Raw genomic sequence first — 21,283 nt, 5'->3', positions numbered from 1 at the left:
AGCATGCTCCCTAGCTCTGGGTTGGGCTTTTACTGTTTTGGTGGGTGAGCAGGTAGACTGTACTCTTCTTCCCTAGCCCAATCAGCATATTAATAATGATAGCCCAGTTTTTTAGTGGTGTTTGCCTCATTCTTAGAAAGTAGCAGGATATTAGGCTGCAGAGGGAGTTGATATGGAAAACAAAGTGCGAGCCAAGCTAGGTAAGGCCTGTTTTGCCGTGCAGGTAATGCGTTTTGTGCTCAGAGTGCAAGACCAGTCTGTACAAGGACATTTTCATAATCCCAGACTGGGAAAGTCAGAAATATATCCATTATACCAACAAGGAAGGAAGGTTTGGCCAAACATGGAGACAAGGAGTTGCCCATCTAAACCAGATTCCTAAAAATATGCCAAAGTGTGCCCATGACAGTGTTAGGGATTTTCTGAGTTGAGAACCTCTCCTGAGCATCAAGTCTAATATTTGAAAGTGCTCTGTTTCCTCTGATATTCATAGCAATTTATCTGAGCCACACTGCAAGGCTCATTTAGAATAAGACTGACGTACTCTACCTTCCAGGATCATCTGGACCATCATGGGTTTCTCAATGCTCTTCTCTGTAGGGAGATGACAGCTAGTAATGTCATAGTATTAATAAGCAGCAGTGTCTGTTGTCAGAGCACAGGCCCCCTCACTGCCTATAAACTGGGACTGGTGGCTATTAAGCATCTAGATTGGGAGAGGAGCCAAGCACATTGAGTTGATGGGATTTGGCAGGGAATTAGGTGCTTGTAGAACGATGATCTGTATGTGGTGTTGGGGAGAGGTTTTTATGTGGAAGCCCTCATATAAAGTAAAACATCATAGAGGTGACTTAGTGAAGAAGTGATAAGAACACAGAGAGATGCTGAAGAGGTATCTTTTAGAAGAAAAGAGGTGGGATTTTGCTTTTTAAGGTTTAAGTATTTGAGAATGAGCTGGCTGGTAAATGGTTCCCTGAAGTGATTCTACTGTTGAGATATGATGAGTCTGTAGAGATGAACTGTATGCTGCTCTGTTTGTGGAAAGCCACTGGGCTGTTTTGTTTTTGAATATTAAAAGGTACAGGCTTCTTAATTAGAGATGAATCCTTAGATCATCACAATCAAGGTGACTCAGGAACCTTGTTTTGTCACACTTAAATATCTCCCTGCCTTTTAAGAAGCATTATGAGATTCTCAAAGTAAGTCCAAAAAATTGGTATTAATTAGTTTTCAAACTACATTTTTAGAAGTACATGGTAAGGATGGTGAATTCGAGCAAAAATAATAAAAAACTGTCATGTCATAGAATCTGTGCTTCCAGCAAATGCTGGAAGGGACCCCAAAGGTGATAGCTCCCATCCTTGTTTTATTGGAGAAGAAGTGGATTCTGAAAGGGGGGAAGGTCACTACCATTGATGAACAGAACACATCTTACTGGACAGTGAGACATTACCCCTTCTTTTTTAGTGGATTGTGGCAATTTGGAGATTGAGCTTTTGTTCTGTCCCCCACTCAGCTAGATCCCGTTTTGACTGAATTTAGTCCTTAAAAGAGTTGTGTTTAAGAAAGATTTCTTTTGTAAGGCAAGAAAGCACTCCTTGGCATGTTGGTAAATGTAGGTGAGGGTATTCTTGTGTAGGCTGTTGTCTTTGACTCAGAGTTTCTCTGACGGGTGTGTTTGCCCTACAGAAACGACGCTCGGGAAGGCAAGTAAAGCGCAGAAAATACAATGAGGACCTGGACTTCAAAGTGGTGGATGATGATGGGGAAACAATCGCTGTCCTTGGAGCTGGTCGAACATCTGCACTCTCAGCCTCTACACTGGCCTGGCAGGCAGAGGTATGGCCTTTGCATGAGGGTACTGACCTTTGGCCTAGATGACAGAATTGTTCCCTGGCTCTTTGCTAAACCTTAAGTCAGATCATTTTAACTGCTGCTTGTAGCCTTCGAATGACTTTCTGTTGTACTTGGAATAACATTCAGACTCCTTACTGTGCTCAGCAGGACCCTCTATGATCATACTCTCGCCTTATTTCACCAAATTCATTTTTTTTAGATAAACAATTTTTCCCTGTCTCATTACTCTCCAGCCAAAAGACTGGCTGTCTTTTAATGCGTTGATCTAACAGTTCTTTTCCATCTGTAGACCTTTGTCTCTGTTGTTCCTTCTGCTTGGGATGCTTTACATGACTGGTTTATCAGTTTTACCTAAAATTATCTCCTTAGAGGGGTCCTTCCTGACTCTTTTATCTAAAGTAGATTCCTGCCCCTTATCGCAATGATGTTCTATTTCAGCACCTTCTGTATTTCCTTAAAGCACTTACCACAACTTGTAATTGCATTAGAATGTGTCTGTTCTCTGATTTTGTTTTATTTGTCTCTCATTAAAATGTAAAAGTCTTGGCCCGGCCTGGTGGCTCCCACCTGTAATCTCAGCACTTTGGGAGTCCTAGGCAGGTGGATCACTTGAGGCTAGGAGTTCGAGATCAACCTAGGCAACATGGCAAAACGCCATCTCTACAAAAAAATATAAAAATTAGTTGGGCCTGGTGGTGCAGGCCTGTAATCCCAGCTACTTGGGAGATTGAGGCACGATAATCACTTGAACCCAGGAGGCAGAGAGGTCGCAGTGAGCCAAGATCACATCATTACACTCCAGCCCGGGTGACAGATCAAGACTCTGTCTCAAAAAAAAAAAAAAGAATGTAAAAGTCTTTTGTATAATAAATAGCTGTTAACTGGTGAGATCAGATGAACTAGTAATTACAGTTGGAACTTGGAACTCTAATTCAGTAAGTATGTATTGCAAGTCTAGAAATATGTGCTGGGTGCAGAGGCTACCCAGAAGCAGGAGTGAACTGGAAAGGAATGGTCAGATGTATAGGAAGACAAGGACTCAGGAGGAACATTTCCAACATGAACTTTATAAAGCCCCAGAAACTGAATGGCATCACAGGCTGTGATACGACAGATGGATAATCTTGGCTGGATGCTAGGGTGTAATTTGAGGGGTGGTGAGAGAGGAGGACTGAGAGGTAGGAGCAGTCACAGTATGAAGGGCCTTGAATATCACCTAAGGTATTTAATTTTTATCCTGTAGATTGCACAAGGAATAGGCGGCATTGATGAGTTCAAGCAAAAGAGTGGGACCACTGTATCTGCATTTTAGCAGTTTGCATTGGCAGCAGTGTCAAGGACGAAGATGATAGTATTAGCACTTGATACAGAGGTACTAGAAAGGAGAGAAGGGTTAAATGTTGAAATTGAAGAGGTCTGTGCCAAGGAACTTATAGAGAAGACATGAAAAGCAAGAGAAGAAGCAGGCTGTGCATGTAGGAGGGGCATTATTGCCAAGAGCACATTCTGGGACACGGGCTGTCTGTTCTTATGGAGTCACTGTTGCTGACTTGGCAGAATTCACTTTCTGTGGAGCGGCAGCAGCACAAATACCTGTCATTCCTCCTGGATGCTAGTGTTTCTTATGGTAGCTGATAATACTTTATCTTCCTCGACCACCTTGCCTCTAACTTAAAGCATTTTCATATAATTCCACATATTCTTTCACTCTTTGTTTGTATGGAAAGTAGCAGGGAGCAGGGACTATTGTCCCTATTTTAACAATGAAGAAACTGAAGCCCAGAACGATCCAGGTCAGAGTTACATAGCAGCAGTTAATCAGTGACTAGCAGATAAAGAGTTGATTTCATGTCTCTACTAAGGGTTATCCAACTAATGAATATAATACTTAGTAGGAATAATAATTTGATGTATTGTCACTTTTCAAGCAAATATTAATAGTTAAAAATAGCACTTGCAAGACTGCCATGAGGTGATAGAATTGTATTGCTTTGCAATGGGGTTTTCATTCCTTGGGGATGTTATGGTTGGTTTGGTAGTTAAAATACTATAAGGGATTTTATTTTCTCCTAGTAGCCGTTTAGCCTAATCCATTAACCATATTTCAGATGTTGTTATGACTTCTCCCCTGGCACCTGAAGGGCAGCAGTAGCTGATTTAACTAACAGAAATAATTCAGGAAATGTTATGTATCTTATTAAGGCCCTTTTTTTTCTTCTAAGGATATAGCAAAGAGAGGGTTTATATATGGAGAAACACAAATTAGAATCTGAATTCTATCTCAAAAAATTTTACCAAATTTAAGGAAGAAAGAAGCCTGATTCATGGTTTTGGCTTTGACATTCAAAGAAGCGACCATATGGGCCTGGCCTCCGGGCGGGCCTAGCATACAAGGCAGGCCACATAGCCAGTGAGGGGACTGGAGAGATCAGCTTACCAAGTGATGTTCAAAATCGGTGCTCTGTAGAGTCCTAGTTGCTGCAGAACCAAAACAGCTCCATTTGCAACTGTTTTTACATACTGGGCTTCCTGAGGAAGTTTGAACAAAGATTTCCTAGACTAATGAAAAGCCTGAAAGGCTTGGATCTCATCTAGGAATCCAGGCAATCTCAAGGCACATGAGATCGGCTTACCAAGTGATGTTCAAAATCGGTGCTCTGTGGAGTCCTAGTTGCTGCAGAACCAAAACAGCTCCATTTGCAACTGTTTTTACATACTGGGCTTCCTGAGGAAGTTTGAACAAAGATTTCCTAGACTAATGAAAAGCCTGAAAGGCTTGGATCTCATCTAGGAATCCAGGCAATCTCAAGGCGCATCTAGTGGCACAGAAAATCACTGAAGAAGATGAGGCTTTTTCTTATATCCTTCTCCCAGAAGGATAAGTGCCCTCTGGGTAGGTATCTGCCTGCCTACTATCTTTAGCTCAGGACAGAGAAAGGGACGGAGTCAGCACCAGAATGGCCCCACTGACATCTCTCTGCAGATCTGTGCAATGTCTTCTCAGCATGCTCAACCCACTTCTATGACTGCTGGCCCTTGTCCCAGCCCCCGATCACAACCTCAGCATTGGTTACCAAGTGGTGAGTTGCTACAACATCTTTACACATGATTCACTTTCGCTCAGGACTGGCATATCATCACTGCTCTGCTTTGGACTCCATAGCACAATCCTGAGCATGGGATTCAGGGGCGGGAAATAGGTTTCCATCCTAACTGTGACTCTTTGCTTTCTTATTCTTTGTCAAATTGATTTTGGTGTCTGGAACACAAACAGACTTTTTAGAGTTCTGCAGTGCATTTACAATGTATAGACTGTTTACAAGGCTGTCTCAGTTTTTGCCTCCTGCAGTTTGGGTGGTTCGTGTGATTTTGCCTTTTGGAACAGAAGGACTTGAATTTGAAATAAGGCTTTGGCTCATAGTGCTCTCCAGTGCTGTGCTCTGTGTCTTTGCATACAACGCACTCTTCTTTGTTGGGCCTTTTCCTGTGTCTGGCAGACTGAGCTCAGTTGTTTCCTCCTTCAGAAAGTTCCTTGCTTCTCTGAGCTGGGAATAAGTGCCCCTCCCCTTTGCTCTTAGAGCACTCAAATATATTTAACTGTCATTGTCCTTCTAACACCTGCCAAATTTTTTGTTTCCTTCTTCTAAACCATGAGTTATGTTACTGTAGGATTTGTATTTTTTTTGTCCTGTGTGCCTCTCAGATAGGAGAGTTTCAATAAACTAAAATGCACATTTACTCCCAGGAACTATTCAGATGAAGTGGCACTTTCCATCTTCTGTTTTATAGTGTTTTTCCCTATTGTAATGATTATTCCCAAAGTCTAAAGTCAGCGGAGACCCTTGCACCACTTATTCATAGCCTGCGACGGTCCTGGTTTTCGGTACCTCTGCCATACGGTTGTGATGATCAGTCCTGATTGTTCCTCTAATCAGATTGCAGAGTTTTGCAAAAATAGGCATCACTTTTTAATTTATTGTATTTTCACTTAGCATGGGTAGAACTTTGTTTATATTTGTTAGTAGCCAATATAAAGATGTACTTAGTTGAACTTACCAAATATTTATTCAGTAAGTGAATAAATGTGTTGAAAACTCATTTGTGTAAACAGGTATGATTTGTTTAAACCTCTGTATTAGAAAGGAAAGAAAGAGATTTTTCTTTTTTCCCAGGCTCTTGTTTCCTCCATTTCTTTATACTGGCATTTTTTCCTAACTCGTATTCATCTCTTTCTCACTTAAACCCTCAAACAGACCTCCTTTCTGAGGCTCCTTGCTGCTATTTGGCATTGCTGTAGCTTTGTGCCGGTGTGTGTGGCTCGGTGCAGAAGTGTTAGTTGGGGTCCTTCATCATGAGGCTCCTGTCAGCTCAGCCTGAGTGGGTAATTTCCCGAGTCTTCCCATTTCTTCACTGGGTACAACCACCAATTCCCACGCTGTTTTCTTAAGGTTGTTTCCTGTATTTGTTCCTTCTTGGTTTCTGCTGCCACCCCCGTGCTGAGGCCAGTGTACAATTTACTGCAGCACACACACTTTTGTCGTTTCCCTGCTACAAGTCTCTGCTCTCCCCAATCTGATACCAGACCAACTTTGCCAAAATACCAGGGCAATTGCTGGTATTTCTTAGTCTCCTGCTCACGAAATCCAAGATGGTTACTTTTTAACTCCATATTAGATCAAAACTCCTGTCTTTTTTTTTTTTTTTAAGATATGGCCACACACTACCTGTTTACTCTCATTTCTTCCTATTCCTCATTTTGTGTAATGCTTTCACTCTAATAAGGCAGGTTACTTAGCATTCTAGATATGCATCATACATCCTGTACTATTATTGTTCTTTCGTCTCTGGTTTCAGCTTACCTTTCTCTTTGCTGTCCTCTTTTATGAGCCACTGTTCTTTAGGGCCCTACTAAAACCTCACCCATTATGTGAAATCCATGCTATTTTCACTTTCTGAACTCTCACTGGACTGCAGCTACTGTTAAACCAATTAGCATTTACCCTGGGATATTTTTCAGACAGATATGTTTATTTTGTCTTCCCTGAATGAGTGTAATCCCCTTGAGACTGGGCATCAAGCTTGATACTAGTTTTGTATATTCCATGGCACTTGGTAAATACTGTGGTTTGAAATGTGATTTGCTTCTTCTTAGCCTCCCTCCTTATGATTAGCTAAATAGAAGTAAAAGAGGTAGTTGGTTGAGGTTGAGGGCAAATAGGGTTAAAATTTTTTGAAATTTTTCCTTAAGGATAAAATATTAAGATTATATAAGTCTCTGACATAAAATTGCATGAATTAAAATGGTCTTCTTTGAAGGATAATTTAAGGAAATTCCAAGCAGTTGAGAACAGATGGTTGTTATGGAAGTGTGTTTGGCAAGCAGATTTAGTTTATATCTGTGTGTATCTGTATACACTGACTGTTTATACACATATGATCGTACTTAGGCGTAATCTCTGTTTAGGAAAAAAAAGATTCTGATTTTCCAGTTTCCGTCCTACTTTGATGTGTATTTTGGAAATGCTGCTCTCTTTTCATTTCATTAGTATAAAATAAAAACCTGTTTTTATTTGGATGATCACTATTGATTCTTTAACATGAATGCTTACCCTCTCTTTTTTAACAGTGCCAAAAAAAAATGAAATTTTATTTCAAACTCCTTAATTTTCACTTGAAAATTTTCTGTAATGAAGAGTGTTTTAAATCCTGACTTAATATTCAGAGTTCTGTGCTTTCAAAACATCATGTATTAAAGTTTCATTAGATTTGGTCCTAGTTAAATATTCTGAATTGTAATCAAAATCCTATCACTAGAAATCATTTTTATCTATTCTTCGTGGTAGGTAAGAATAAGAAAATATTTGAAGCAATCTGGTAGTTAGAAAGAGAACTTTGTTCCTTTGAGTGTGTGTGTACACGTGTGAATGCTTGCTTGCTAGTCTGCGGTATACAGACTTAGGAGGAGGTGGGGAAAGTAGTCAGCAGTTGTGAAAGTTTACTGCTTGCCCACAGATCTAACTCATATGTCACATCATTTCCAAAGCAATTCGCCCAAGTGCTCTGGCTTCTGTGTCCTCATAGCACTTGCTTTTTACTTTTATCATGTTCTATTACAAAACCTCTTAACAGTACTTATTCAGAAATATGTATTGAGCACCTACTGTACACCAAGGACTTTCTAAGTTCTGGAAATAACACCAAGAAACAAAAGAGACAGAAATTCCTGCCTTCATGGAAGAACCTGCAACAAACTTGCAACTGATCTTTCCCTCCAGTGTTTGCCAGATTTTGAACCTACATGGGATGGGAGGCCAAAGGACCAAGGTCCAAACTTCCAAAGAGTAGAAATAAATAGGGAGAGGCTGTTAATAAACATATTAAATAAGAAAATTACCTAGTATATCAATGGCAGTAAGTGCCATTCTAAAAATATATTAGAATAAGAGTGATATGTAATTCAGGGTGAGGATTGCAATTTTAAATAGGGTGGTCAGAGTTGCCTTCACTAAAAGTATAATATTTGAGCAAATAATTGAAGGTGGTAACAGAGAGAGGGAGTTGTGCAGGGAAGAACATCTTAGAGGGAATAGTCTATACAAAGTTCTGAGGTAGAGGCATGCATGGTATGCATGAAGAATAAACAAGGGTAACTGAAACATGACAGATGAAGTAGGAGGGTGGTTATGGACCCTGTAGGTTTTGTAGACACTGGAAGATCTTTAGTTTTACTTTGAGTTAAAAGAGAAGCCTTTTGAGCAGTGTAAGCAGAGGAATAGCATAATAAAAAGGGTCATTCTGAATGGTATGTTGAGAATAGACTAGTGGGGCAAAAACAGAAGCAGGGAGACAAGTTAGGAGACTCTCAGGAATAATCTGGGTGAGAAATGAAGGTGGTACAGACCAGGGTAGAAGCAATGGTCATGGTGAAAAATAGGCTGGATTTTGGACATACTTTGAAGATAGAGCCAACAAGATTTGTAGGCCAGTCAGATACAGTGTATGGAAAGGAAAGAGAAGAGTCAAGATTACACCAAGATTTTTGGTTTGAGTACCTGAAAGGATAATTTACTGTAACTCAGGTGAGAGATGACTAGGTAGAAAGGGTAGGGAAACGGGGTTGGGTAGGAATGTACTGTGTGGATAATTTAAATTCAAAATACCTCTGAGATACTCAAGTGGATATGGCATATAGTAATTATGCATATGAGGCTATTGCCAGGGGAGAGGTTCTGAGCTGGACAAAGCCTGTATTTAAAACCCTGGGACTGAATGAGATCACCAAGAGAATGAATACAGTTAGAAAAGAGAAGAAACCCAAAAACTAGGCCTAGGCAACTCCTGTAATAAGAGTTAATATTGGGGGGAGAAAAAGATAAATTGCAAAAAGCTCTTTTTAAAGGCATCATACAGCTGTGGAAGCAACAAGAATTAGATGAATTAAAATATCAGACATTAAGAGTCATCCCTAGGTGGGCTGACTATTGCTGGCTGTTTTCTTGACATTGCTGGCAACAGAGATTTCTTAAACAGCATACAAAAATACTGTTCATGAGAGAAAATATTGATAAAATGGATTATATAGAATTTCTGTTCATGAGAAGGCACATTAAGATATTGAAAAGGCAAACTGGCTGGGCATGGTGGCTCGCACCTGTAATCCCAGCACTTTGGGAGGCCGAGGTGGGCAGATCACAAGGTCAGGAGATGGAGACCATCCTGGCCAACATGATGAAACTCTGTCTCTACTAAAAATACAAAAATTAGCCAGGCATGGTGGCACTCGCCTGTAATCCCAGCTACTTGGGAGACTGAGGCAGGAGAATCGCTTGAACCCAGGAGGTGGAGGTTGCAATAAGCCAAGATCATGCCACTGCACTCCAACCTGGGTAACAGAGCAAGACTCTGTCTCAAAAAAAAAAAAAAAAGAAAAAGCCAACCATATACTGGTAGAAAATGTTTGTAATTTGTATATCTGAGAAAACTCTTATTTAAAATAAATCTTGAAAATAAAAAAGAACAATTTATAAAATAGGCAAATGACTTGAATAGTAGGTTCACAAAAGAGGATTTCCAAATGGCCAGTAAGCATATGAAAAGGGGCACAGCATCCTTTGTTATCAGAAAAATGTGAGTTAAAGAGACAACATTACACATCCACCAGAATGCCTAATGTGCTAAAGACTGACAATATCAAGTCACCTAGAACTCCCGTACCTTGCTGGTGGATGTCAAAATTGTTGGAATTACTGAAAAATTTTTTTACAATATTCATTAAAACTAAACATCTACCTACCCTATAACCCAGTATTTCTACTCCTGGGTGTGTGTGTGTGTGTGCACACGCGCGCGTGTGTGTGTATATATATGATAAATGAGCATATTTTTCCACCAAAAGACATAATTTATATGAATTTTTTGTATAATACAGAAATTGTAAGCAAACCAAATATTTCTCAACAGTAGAGTGGTTAGTGTATTTATATTACAAAATACTACACGGTGTTAAAAAAGAATGAACTGCATACTGTATGATTCCATTTACATGAAGTTTAATAACATGCAAAACCAGCATATTGTGGTAGAAGTCTGAATATTGGTTATTTACAGTGAGGGCACGGGATTTTTCAGAGTGTTGGAAAAATGATCTAACTTGATCTTGGGTGGTAGTTATATAAGTGCATATGTATGCTTGTAAAAATTCATCAAGATGTACACTTGAGATTTGTGCATACTACAAGTATGCCATACCTCAATAACTAAGCATTGTGTTAGCAGGCCTGATAGTGCCTTGATGATTAAGACTAGACATATCTCATTTACTTCTGTAAGACCAGTGCATAAACTAAAAGCACTTCATAAATAATGTGGGATAAAAATTTAGGAAGGAAATGAGGTAGGTGGCTGGTTCAGTAGTCTCGTTTCTCTTAGCCTAGCACCTGTTCACTGCCTATTCACCATAGTCAGACTTTTAATTTATTGGCTGCGAGATCAGTGGTAGTGGTCCTTGCAGCTCATTAAAGTATACCTGGCTTTGGCCCTTTGCTGTTACCGTCCTGACGGTATATAAGTCTGAGTGTATGGAGAAGGGGAAGACTTTTTACATTAAGTGGCATAAATCAAGAAAAATAGCTCTCTCCATTCTGTGGCCTCAGTGAGTTTGACACTTTATTTCCTCAGTGTATTTCCTTATTTCTTTTCCTCTTCCTTTTTATTTAGCATTCAGCAATTACCTATTGATTATGCATTTTGCCTGGCATTTTCTATCTACATGGGTATATAAAACAAGGATCCTTGTCCTCAGAAGGTTATGTAGTAAAGGGAGAAGACAGCAATAAGCAGTGAACTGGCACCTTCACCTATCTATGTTTAGGAACCAAGCAGAACAAATACTTAAACAAAGAGACAAAACCTTAGTCTGTATTCGCACCCCTTTCTTCTGTTGTATGGTAATTATAGTTCACTTGCCTTAGTGTGGCGTGGTGAGAAGGGACGTGTGTGGTTTTGGATTAACTTCTGCATGGCATCTAGCACAATGCCATGTGTCTGGGAGAGCTTAGTAAATATTTGTAACCTTTGGGAGCATCTGCCTGTGCCTGCTTGCTGATTTCCATAATTCTTTTCTGCTATGTGCCTTCCTCATTTCTTTTAACCCATCTTCACTTTCCTGGGAAAAGCTTGATTTAAGATCTTAAGAGACGTTTCCATAATTTTATGGTTTTAAGCCCTAGAATGGGTAGACTGAAGATGTACAAATCATCCTTCTGGGACATTCCAGCCAGGAACCCAGAATACCGAATTTGGCTGTTATGTTGTTGTGATGAGTGTTCTTTTCATATGATGTTTTAAGTCTCATATTGTAATAGATCTGAAAAGGTCATTGGGCATATGAAACCACTGAGAAATAATGCTGCTCGAAGTTCTAGAAAGAATGTTAAACATATGGTGTTTTTAAATTATAAATACTCTGTAGAAAGAGATTTCATGGAGATTTGGAGCATAGAAGTGTTGATGTTTGGGGTAAAAAGGAATTTATGTTTTCAGTTGGGATTTACATTCAAAGGATGATCAATGAAGCAGCCTTTTCCAGCTACAAAGGGGAAAGATGGTACAATTTAGTAGAGAATAATTATACCTTGATTTAGAATAGTATGTGAAAACATTTTTCCAATAGTGTTGGAAAAATGTTTTCACATACTGTTTTATCTTCCCACTAATCCAGTGAGATATGTATTTTTAACTCCTATTTTAATAGATTTGAAAACTAGGAGGTGTTATTTGACTTGCCTAAAGTCAATAGCTGGTAGATACTAGAACTAATATTAAGATCCAGACTCAGAGCTTTCTGAAAATTTTATGTAGCAACATGTAGGTCGTTTTGCAAAGAAGGTTAAGTCCGAGAACCAATTTTAATTATGTTAAATACAGATCTGAAATTGAATCTGAAAAACTTCTGTGCTCCTGTGATAGAGTTGTGTCCAGAGGTTAGAAGCCACCACTTTGAATTCTAGCTTGGCAAAATGTCTGTGATCTTTTGACCACTCTGACCTGATGGGAGTCCTTGGTACTCAAAGGTGAACTTTTGAATGAAGTAATACCTATTGTAGTATTTCTTATAGAATTATTTTCTTGGATTCTGTGGTTCCAGCAATTTTCTTTCTTGTTCATCTTTGTCCCCAGGAGCCTCCAGAAGATGATGCAAACATCATTGAGAAGATCCTGGCATCTAAGACTGTCCAGGAGGTTGGTGACTCATGTTTCTAGCTTTTATATCATTAGCACAGATACAGCTTCTGTGAAGAGATTTTTGGCTAGAAGACCTAGAATGACCATTATTGGCTGGAGTGAGAGCTAGGCAAGAATATTTTCTGGCTATCCAACACTGATTTTTACCCCTAATAGAGCATTTTAGGACTTAAAACTCGTAAAATGTCTAGAATGGCTCAAGCTGATGATTTTCTCCATTGTGATCTTAGCAAAAGCCATATATCCCTTAGGTGCTGTAGCCCACCAAAATTTAGCAGAGGGCCAAGAAGAAGAGATGGAAAAATGTCATAATAGAAGCCAGATATGATGGCTCATGCCTGTAATCCCAACACTTTGGGAGGCCAACGTGGGAGGATCGCTTGAGCCCAGGAGTTCAAGACCAGCTTGGGCAACATAGTGAGACCCTGTCTCTATTAAAAAAAAAAAAAAAAATACACACACACACACCCATATGAGTCCTAATGGAAACGTTGTGGGGGTTCTTTTCTTCAGACATCTCAGGGCCATCATAGAAATCTCCTAGAGGAAATTCCTGTAGTGGTAGAATATGTTGGTGCTGGTAAGAGCATGGCTTCATCTTTAAGTATTTATGAAAGTAAACGTCCTTACTTGGAGAGTGAATACCATTGGTGTTTCAGAAGCGAGGCACTTGGGGGACGCCAGAGATGAATGTAGTCACTTCTGCACCAGGCTCTGGTGCTGACACTTCTCAGAGACCCGGATTTATCAGCCGAGTACCATCTCAGCCTAGACTTTGGAAGGACAGCAGGAAGATAAATTTTTTACCTTGCAGCTATGTATTCCACTTTTGGAAAACCTGACCAATAGGTGTCAGGAAAAGGCCTGGGAAAATGAAAATATGCTCAAGAAATCTTTATGGAAATCAGGCAGAGATGTTGATTACCTGTTTTCTTTTGACTCATAAGGGTGATCTGCCTAGGATCTAGACTGACAACTGCTTGCTATTTGTTACAGGTTCACCCAGGAGAACCTCCATTCGACTTGGAGCTATTCTACGTTAAGTATAGAAATTTGTACGTCTATTTAAAGTATTCTCTGTATTTGCGTTTTATATGAATAAAACTTTCTTTCCCTTGTGACTTTGTTATCTTCTGCATCTTCAGAGTCTTGCCTCTAAGGCATGACTCATAGGTCTTGGCTGATTCAAGTTTATCTTAGGCAGTAACACTCAACTGTAACTGCACACAGAATTACCTGGAAAGCTTTTTTAAACCACTGAAGTGCTTACTCCACCCAAGACCATTGGCTCAAACTCTGTGGAGCCCAAGGATTGTTATTTTTTAAAAAACTCCTTGAGCAGTTTTCATGTGCACCCAGGGTAGAGAACCACTCTCCTGTAGCATATGCTCTGTTCCCCTCTTGTATATTTTCATTTCTGCTACAGGTCCACTTTCACTAATGTGTATTTATGATAACCTGCCCACACTACCCTCCCTCTATTCTCAACCAGTTTCTCTAGAAGCTACAGAGAGATCCGTTGCTTCCAAGTACTCCTTTCTGTTTTGTTCTCTGTTGTTGCCCTTAAGAGGAAGGCATTTCGAAGCCAAATCTCCAGCAGTTTCACAATAAACCATGTCACTATTTCTGTGTTAGATGGTCACCCTGTTTATTGCACACCTTAAAGCTCTATTGTTTGCTAGTTACGTGCTTGCCTGACAATTTGTGTGTCTTTGGATAGCTCCTACCTACATTGTAAATGGGCCACAATGGAAGAGCTCGAAAAGGATCCTCGCATCGCACAGAAGATCAAGCGATTTAGGAATAAACAAGCCCAGATGAAGCACATTTTTACGGAGGTGAAGCGATATTTACTGACTCATTTACTGCTTTTCTTGCAGCAGTAAAGAGTGTTTACATTTCTAAGTCCATGTTAAAGTCCTATGTAGATCTGTTGCTCAAGTCAAATTAATATAAATGTGTGCTGATTTACAACAAAACTAGTCTAGATTTAAATCAAAGAAAAGTATCCCCCAAAGTTAAGGATCAAACCTTATAAACTGACAACTCATAAAAGCATGCATCTTGGTCTGAATACTAATAAATAGCTAGAGTGAGAGGAATATGCACACAATTCTTTCATCCCTGCTCCCTCAACCCCCCTCACCCAAGAAGGACATTTCAGAAGGTCCTAAAGTTTGAATGTACAAAACAAAACAAATCTGAAAGTGTGAGAAAGTAAACAAATACGTAATTTTATTTATGTAAACTTGGGAATTTCTAAGTATTATACCTACAGCAAGAGGAAGGACTGATGGATTTTAATATTATTAAACAAATCTATAAGTGCTATATATCAGAAAATGCCAGCCAGTCATGGTGGCTCATGCCTGTAATCCTAGCACTTTGGGAGGCTGTGGCGGGTGGGTCACGAGGTCAGGATTTTGAGACCAGCCTGACCAACATGGTAAACCCTGTCTCTACTAAAAATACAAAAATTAGCTGAGCATGGTGGCACGCATCTGTAATCCCAACTACTCAGGAGACTGAGGCAGGAGAATCAAGTGAACCTGGGAGGCAGAGGTTGCAGTGAGCTGAGATCATGCCACTGCATTCCAGACTGGGTGAGAGAGCAAGACTCCCATCTCAGGAAAAAAAAAAAAAAAAAAAAAAGAGAAAATGCCATAAACCTTAACCTTAATGTGTTATTGTTGGAATAAAGTCTAAACCCTGTAATATACCCTACACATCCCTGTATGTCTGTTTTCTGATATATTCCCAAGGCAGTGGTTTTTCCTTGGCTGGGAATAAGGAAACTGTGCTGGAGTAGATAGAAATAATGTAACAAGAGTTCATATTCTTGTGGGAAGGAAAGACTCTTGAGAAGATTGGAACACTTGATATTAAGGAGGAATAATACTGGGGAGTAGTTCCTATAACACTGCCTTTGGTCTTGACCTATTCAACATATTTATTCATAACTTGGGGAAATATTTTTGTGATATAAATAGTAACATAGTTTTGAGTCGAGCTTCGTATCCATTATTTCCAGCTGCTTTATGTGGTAGCTAGAGCACATATGGAGGAAACTCAGGCTCCAAGAGGCCGCAGCTTTTCACACACACAGAGGTAGACTCCTCTGACTAAATCCTAACTCCTGAACACCCAGGAGACGTTCTAAGCAGACCCAGTACTGGGAGAATAAATGACAGCATCAGTCTGGGTTTGCCTGGACAGGCTAGGATGAATAAATGTTGGAATAAATGTAATATCCTACATTGTTCTTGGAATCTTTCTAGTTTTGAAGTGAGGAAAATGACTGGGTAGCAGTTCTAGGGAGAAAAGATATTACCAGTTTAATTAACTACACATTTACTGTGTGTCAAGGGTAGGATGTAGCTGCTTAAAAAGTAAACTAATCCTAGACTGCACCAGTAGAACAGTCTGCTGTACCATGCTCTTTTCATTCCTAAATGTTACGTTCATTTGGGTACCAGGATTCAGTGAGGGACTTTCCAACACCTGAGGGTAGCAACAGGAGGACTGTCATGGTGGGAATGGAGCGGAGGTGGAGAGCAGACTGCACAGTGGTGAGAAACTGGGCTCTACAGTCAAACTGCCTCACCCAGCCCAGCCCCACACCCATCTGGGTGGCCTCAGGCCATGCCATAAGCTCCTTCAAACTCAGTAGCATGTGGATAAAGTAGGACTCCTGATAGAATCAGCCTCACAGAATACCTACAAGGATTAGATGATAGTGTTCTTGCCATTTTCAGCTTTACAGGAGTATAATTGACAAAAATGTTATTTAAGGTGTACAGCTTGATGTTTTGACATATGTATACATTGTGAAATAATCACTATAGTCAAGTTAGTAAGCATATCTTGTCACCTCACATAAGGTTTTTTCTTTCTTTCTTTCCCTCCTACCGCCACCACCTTAGGGTGAGAACACTTAAGATTTATCCTCTTAGCAAATTTTAAATATATAATACAGTATTTTTAACTGTCATCACCATGCTATACATTAGGTTTCCAGAACTTATTCATCCTACATAACTGAAATTTTATACCCTTTCACCAATGTCTTCCCCATTTACCCCTCCCCTTGATCCCTGGCAACCACCATTTTACTCTCTGCTTCTATGAGTTTGATTATTTTATATTTCACATATAAATGAGATAATACAATGTTTGTCTTTGTGTGTTGGGCTTATTTTACTTAGTATAACATCCTCCAGGTTCGTCCATGTTGTTGCAAATAATGGAATTTCCTTCTTTTTTAAAGCTGAATGATACTCTGTTGTGTAGATATATATACCCCACTATCTTTATCCTTTCATCCCTTGATGGACACTTAGGTCGTTTCTGTATCTTGACTGTTGTGAATAATAAATGAAACAATGTTTATAGCAGTATTTAGCTCATAATTGCTATTCCATAAATATTAGCTTTTCATATCATTAAGATGGAAACAGGTTATATGAAGAACTGTTGAACAAACTGGGATTTTTTTTAACCCAGATAGGAGATTGCTGAAGAGCCTATACAGAGCGGAAAGAATCAAATTACATATTGCTGCTGTAGAGGAAGCAGTTCATGCCAGTGAGCAACAGTTATAAGGAAGGAAGTTAAGTTGTAATTTACTAATGATAAAGATCATGATACTGCTACTGAAGAGGTAGAGATAAAGCTGTTTCAACAGTGAATCAGGTCTTAGAGGATAGTAAATTTCTTAATTGGGAATAATGGAATCTGAGAGGTTCACCAGGGATGTTGTAAAAAGTATCCTGCATTGATGAGACGACGAAACTAGAAAGCCCCAAGAGTGCCTTGCAGCCTAAGTGACAGTCAGAGCTCTCCAGCACTCCTGGAGGAGGGCTTCGGCTTCTGGGTAAGAAAGACCTGGGTGAACCATCCGGTTAACATAACTCTGTGATCTTGGTCACATTACTTAATATCTCTGAGTCAGTTTCCTAATCTGTAGGGTAATTATAGTACCTACTCCGTAAGGTAGTTTTGAAACGTAAATGGAAGCACTTAGCATTGCTCTGAACATACATTAAATATTTCTGTATGTTGCTTCTTGTTGTTTTGTAGGTAAACTTTTTTTTGAAGCATAGTGTGCATAAAGATAAACCAAGTGTACATTTCAATGAATTTTTATAACATAAACACAATTATGTAACTACTACCTAGATCAGGAAATAGAACATTGTTGGCATCCAAGAAGTTTCCCACATGCCCCCTTCCAATGTTATCTATTCTTGTTATTAAGAAGAAAAAGAAACTGTAATTCTTAGTTGCCAAAAGCTGTGTTTGGAATAAGGAGCAGTGAGGAAAAGGGAACCCTTGTGCTGATTTTTTGTACATTGCTATAGTGACCAATGGAATTATTAACCTGGCTAGAGTGTAGCTTCTAAGATGGTTGGAGCCTTTAAATTTAGTCACAGAGAACAAGATTGGAGATGGTGAATAAATGCCTGTGCCTTCTATTCTTAAGCAAACCCTTTCTTTTTGTGTTTGTTGATAGGGCAAATATTATTGAAATATTTTTGTGATATAAAATTATTATCCCCAAGTTATTAATAAATATGTTTCTTTTTGTGTTTGTTGATAGGGCCCAGAGTAGGAGTCACTTAGAGGTAACACCCTAGGTGTTGGAGTTGAGGGAAGGGGACACACTTCCTAACTGTTCTCCTCTGTTTGTGGTAGCCTGATGAAGACTTGTTCAATCCAGACTATGTAGAAGTTGATCGCATCTTGGAGGTGGCCCACACCAAGGATGCAGAAACAGGGGAGGTGGGTGTTTGCTTCTCCTAAAGCACCTTCCCTTCTTTCCACATATTTCACTTGTTTTACCGTGTGGCCTTTGTCTTTATGATATTCCTGTCTAGTCATGTAGGGTGGTTTTTCAGAGGTTGGCAGGTATGACTGACTCCTTTAATAGAGCATGAAATTTTTCTTGTTTTCCCACCAGGAGGTAACACATTACTTGGTGAAGTGGTGCTCACTACCATATGAAGAAAGCACATGGGAGCTAGAGGAAGATGTGGATCCTGCAAAAGTTAAAGAATTTGAATCTCTTCAAGTTCTCCCTGAAATTAAGCATGTGGTAAAGTAGTCTTATCTCTCTCTGACACTTCTCGGAACATGTAATTTTATGAACTTTGCAATTATGGAAGTCCACCTGGCTGTGGTTTTGGTGGTATTTTACCTTTTATACTTCACATTGAACCTGCAATTCAGTGTTTTCCTCCCCAGATTGAACTTTGCCAGCACTCTGGTCACCTTTAGGTCTCAGCTCTATTTTCATGTATATGACATTTAAGAAGCTTTGATATTGGCTCAGATTTCTTGGTGTGTGACTATTATATGGAGTCAGTAAGTTAAAATGTGTAAGAAACGGCTGGTGTGCAAGAGAAGCTCAGTAGTATCTTTCCTGTTTCTTATCTCTTTTCAGCTACCTCTTTTGTTTTTCCCTTCACTCAACTAGAATATTATTAAGCGGAAGAACTGTCCTTTATCTGCAGATCCCTGTGGCCCCCACAGAGAGAACATAGATTTTTGATACACATTATTGAATTTATTTGTTTTTCTGATTCTGGATTATTACCACTCAGCTACCAAGATCTCCCAGGGTGCCTGAGAAGTATATAGATTATCCAGCGATTAAAAGGAGGGAGAGTTGGGATCAGAGCTTTTATTTATTTACATTTTTTTTTTTTGAGATGGAGTTTTGCTCTGTTACTGGAGTGCAGTGGTGCAGTCTCAGTTCACTGCAACCTCTGTCCCCCACGTTCAAGCAATTCTCCTCCCTTCGGCCTCCTGAGTAGGTAGGACTACAGGTGCGTGCCACCATGCCCAGCTAATTTTTTGTATTTTTTTTTTAACAGAGACAGTATTTTACCATGTTAGTCTCGTCTTGAACTCCTGACCCCAGGTGATGGGCCTGTCTTGGTCTCCCAAAGTGCTGGAATTACAGGCATGAGCCACTGTGCCCAGCCCAGAGCTTTATTAAGGTGTAACTAACTTGAAAAGAGAATCAGCCATAGAGAATATGGCTATAGATTGGAATGATCAGTTTCTGTTTAAAAAAAAAAAATCACTGTTTTTATAAGAAAAACTCTTACACAATTCCTTATTAATATTACTTGTTGCTTTTACATCACTGGAAAGTTGATACTTAGAACACTAAACTTGGGTCCCTGCTGGAGTCCATTCAAGAGCAGTGTTTTGTTTTTGTTGTTCTGGCATATGAAAGGGAGACAGAGGTGTCTTGAGATGCAAAACTGATTAGAAACTTACATAGTTCATAGTGTTTTGTTTGCATGATTGATTATTAAATTATTCTTTCAACCCTCTCCCATATATACTATTTTCTGCTTTTAATTCAACTTGTCAGTCATCTATTAAGTATTTGCTATAGGTTGATTCTTGTGTGAGATATGGTAAGAAAAAGGTACAGGCCCTGCCCTCAGGAGCTCACAGTCTAATGGAAGAAGCATGGGTATACATAGATAAATACAGCACCAGGCTCATTGTGATGTGTGGGGTAATGCAGAGACAGACCAGGTAGAGTTTCATTCTGAAGCTAATTTAAGTTACTATCTAGAAGCAATCAGGATTTCTACCTATTCTCTCAGCCTGACTCCCAGTTAGTTCCCCAACCTATGCATTACTCAGAAGGTAATAACTATAGTTTGAAACCAGCCTGGGACAGTGAGATTTAGCACTGTCCTCATTAGTATCCATGTTATGCTCCTAAAGTGTCATTCTCTATCTATTTTGCTGTTTGCTTTCCTCCCTAGGAGCGGCCTGCTTCAGACTCCTGGCAGAAACTCGAGAAGTCTCGCGAGTATAAGAACAGTAACCAGCTCCGGGAGTACCAGCTGGAGGGGATGAACTGGCTTCTTTTTAACTGGTATAACAGGTTAGGAACCAAAACCAGCTCAGATGTTTGTAACCTGGAGGTATATTATTGCCTTAGCCTGGAAAAGCTAGAATAGCAGTAGCAGACTAGTGTGAGAGAGCTTCGTGGCCGTCAGTTTAGGGTGGTAATCTTTGCGTATTAATCCCCCAAAACTTGATTTTTGTCAGGTGTTTCTCCAACCAAAAGGAATTATCTTTAGACATCATTGACTTTGTGCCTTTTTTTTTTTTTTTTTGCCAACCTTTTGATTGGGCTCAATCTAGATGAAACAAAACCCAGAAGATCCTTTAAAGCTGCTTTCTATTTCTAAATCGTTAACAACAACAACAACTATATATATATATAGTTCCCATATATATATATATATATATATATATATATATGAGAATATACAGCTGTACAAAACCTTTTAAATATTTTAAAACTTCTTGACTCTTTGTAATAACACTCAAGAGTCAAAGTTTTTAGATAATTGAAAGTTCATACAGTAAGTTACAGTAAGCTAGGGTTAATTTATGATTGAAGTAAAAATATTTTTAAATAAATTGAGTGTAGCCTTAGTGTGCAGTAATGTCCTCAGCCTTCACATCACTCACAACTCACTCACTGACTCACCCAGAGCGACTTCCAGTCCTATAAGCTCCATTCATATAAGTGCCCTATATATGTATACCTTTTTGTTGTTTTTTAATTTTTATTTTTAGTTCTGGGGTACATGTGTCAGACATGCAGGTTTGTTACATAGGTAAATGTGTGCCATGGTGGTTTGCT

General features: G+C 39.4%; 1 protein-coding gene across 2 annotated transcripts in view; it reads left to right on the top strand.

The window, feature by feature from the left end:
- CHD6 (chromodomain helicase DNA binding protein 6) overlaps positions 1–21,283 on the top strand; it is a 199,830-nt gene that overhangs the window by 94,080 nt on the left and 84,467 nt on the right. For both annotated transcript variants that reach the window (XM_012455000.3, XM_012455001.2), the window contains exons 5-11: positions 1,690–1,839; positions 12,535–12,597; positions 13,597–13,655; positions 14,321–14,438; positions 18,295–18,381; positions 18,560–18,694; positions 20,391–20,512. In XM_012455000.3, coding sequence (XP_012310423.2) covers positions 1,690–1,839; positions 12,535–12,597; positions 13,597–13,655; positions 14,321–14,438; positions 18,295–18,381; positions 18,560–18,694; positions 20,391–20,512 — 734 coding nt within the window. The remainder of the gene's footprint in view (positions 1–1,689; positions 1,840–12,534; positions 12,598–13,596; positions 13,656–14,320; positions 14,439–18,294; positions 18,382–18,559; positions 18,695–20,390; positions 20,513–21,283) is intronic.

Source organism: Aotus nancymaae, unplaced genomic scaffold, assembly GCF_030222135.1.
Source record: "Aotus nancymaae isolate 86718 unplaced genomic scaffold, 86718_ANA_hifiasm-v0.15.2.pri h1tg000029l, whole genome shotgun sequence".
NCBI classification, from domain to species: Eukaryota; Metazoa; Chordata; class Mammalia; order Primates; family Aotidae; genus Aotus; species Aotus nancymaae.
Note: the sequence above shows the minus strand (reverse complement) of the source record. Positions and strands in the feature narration are given on the sequence as shown.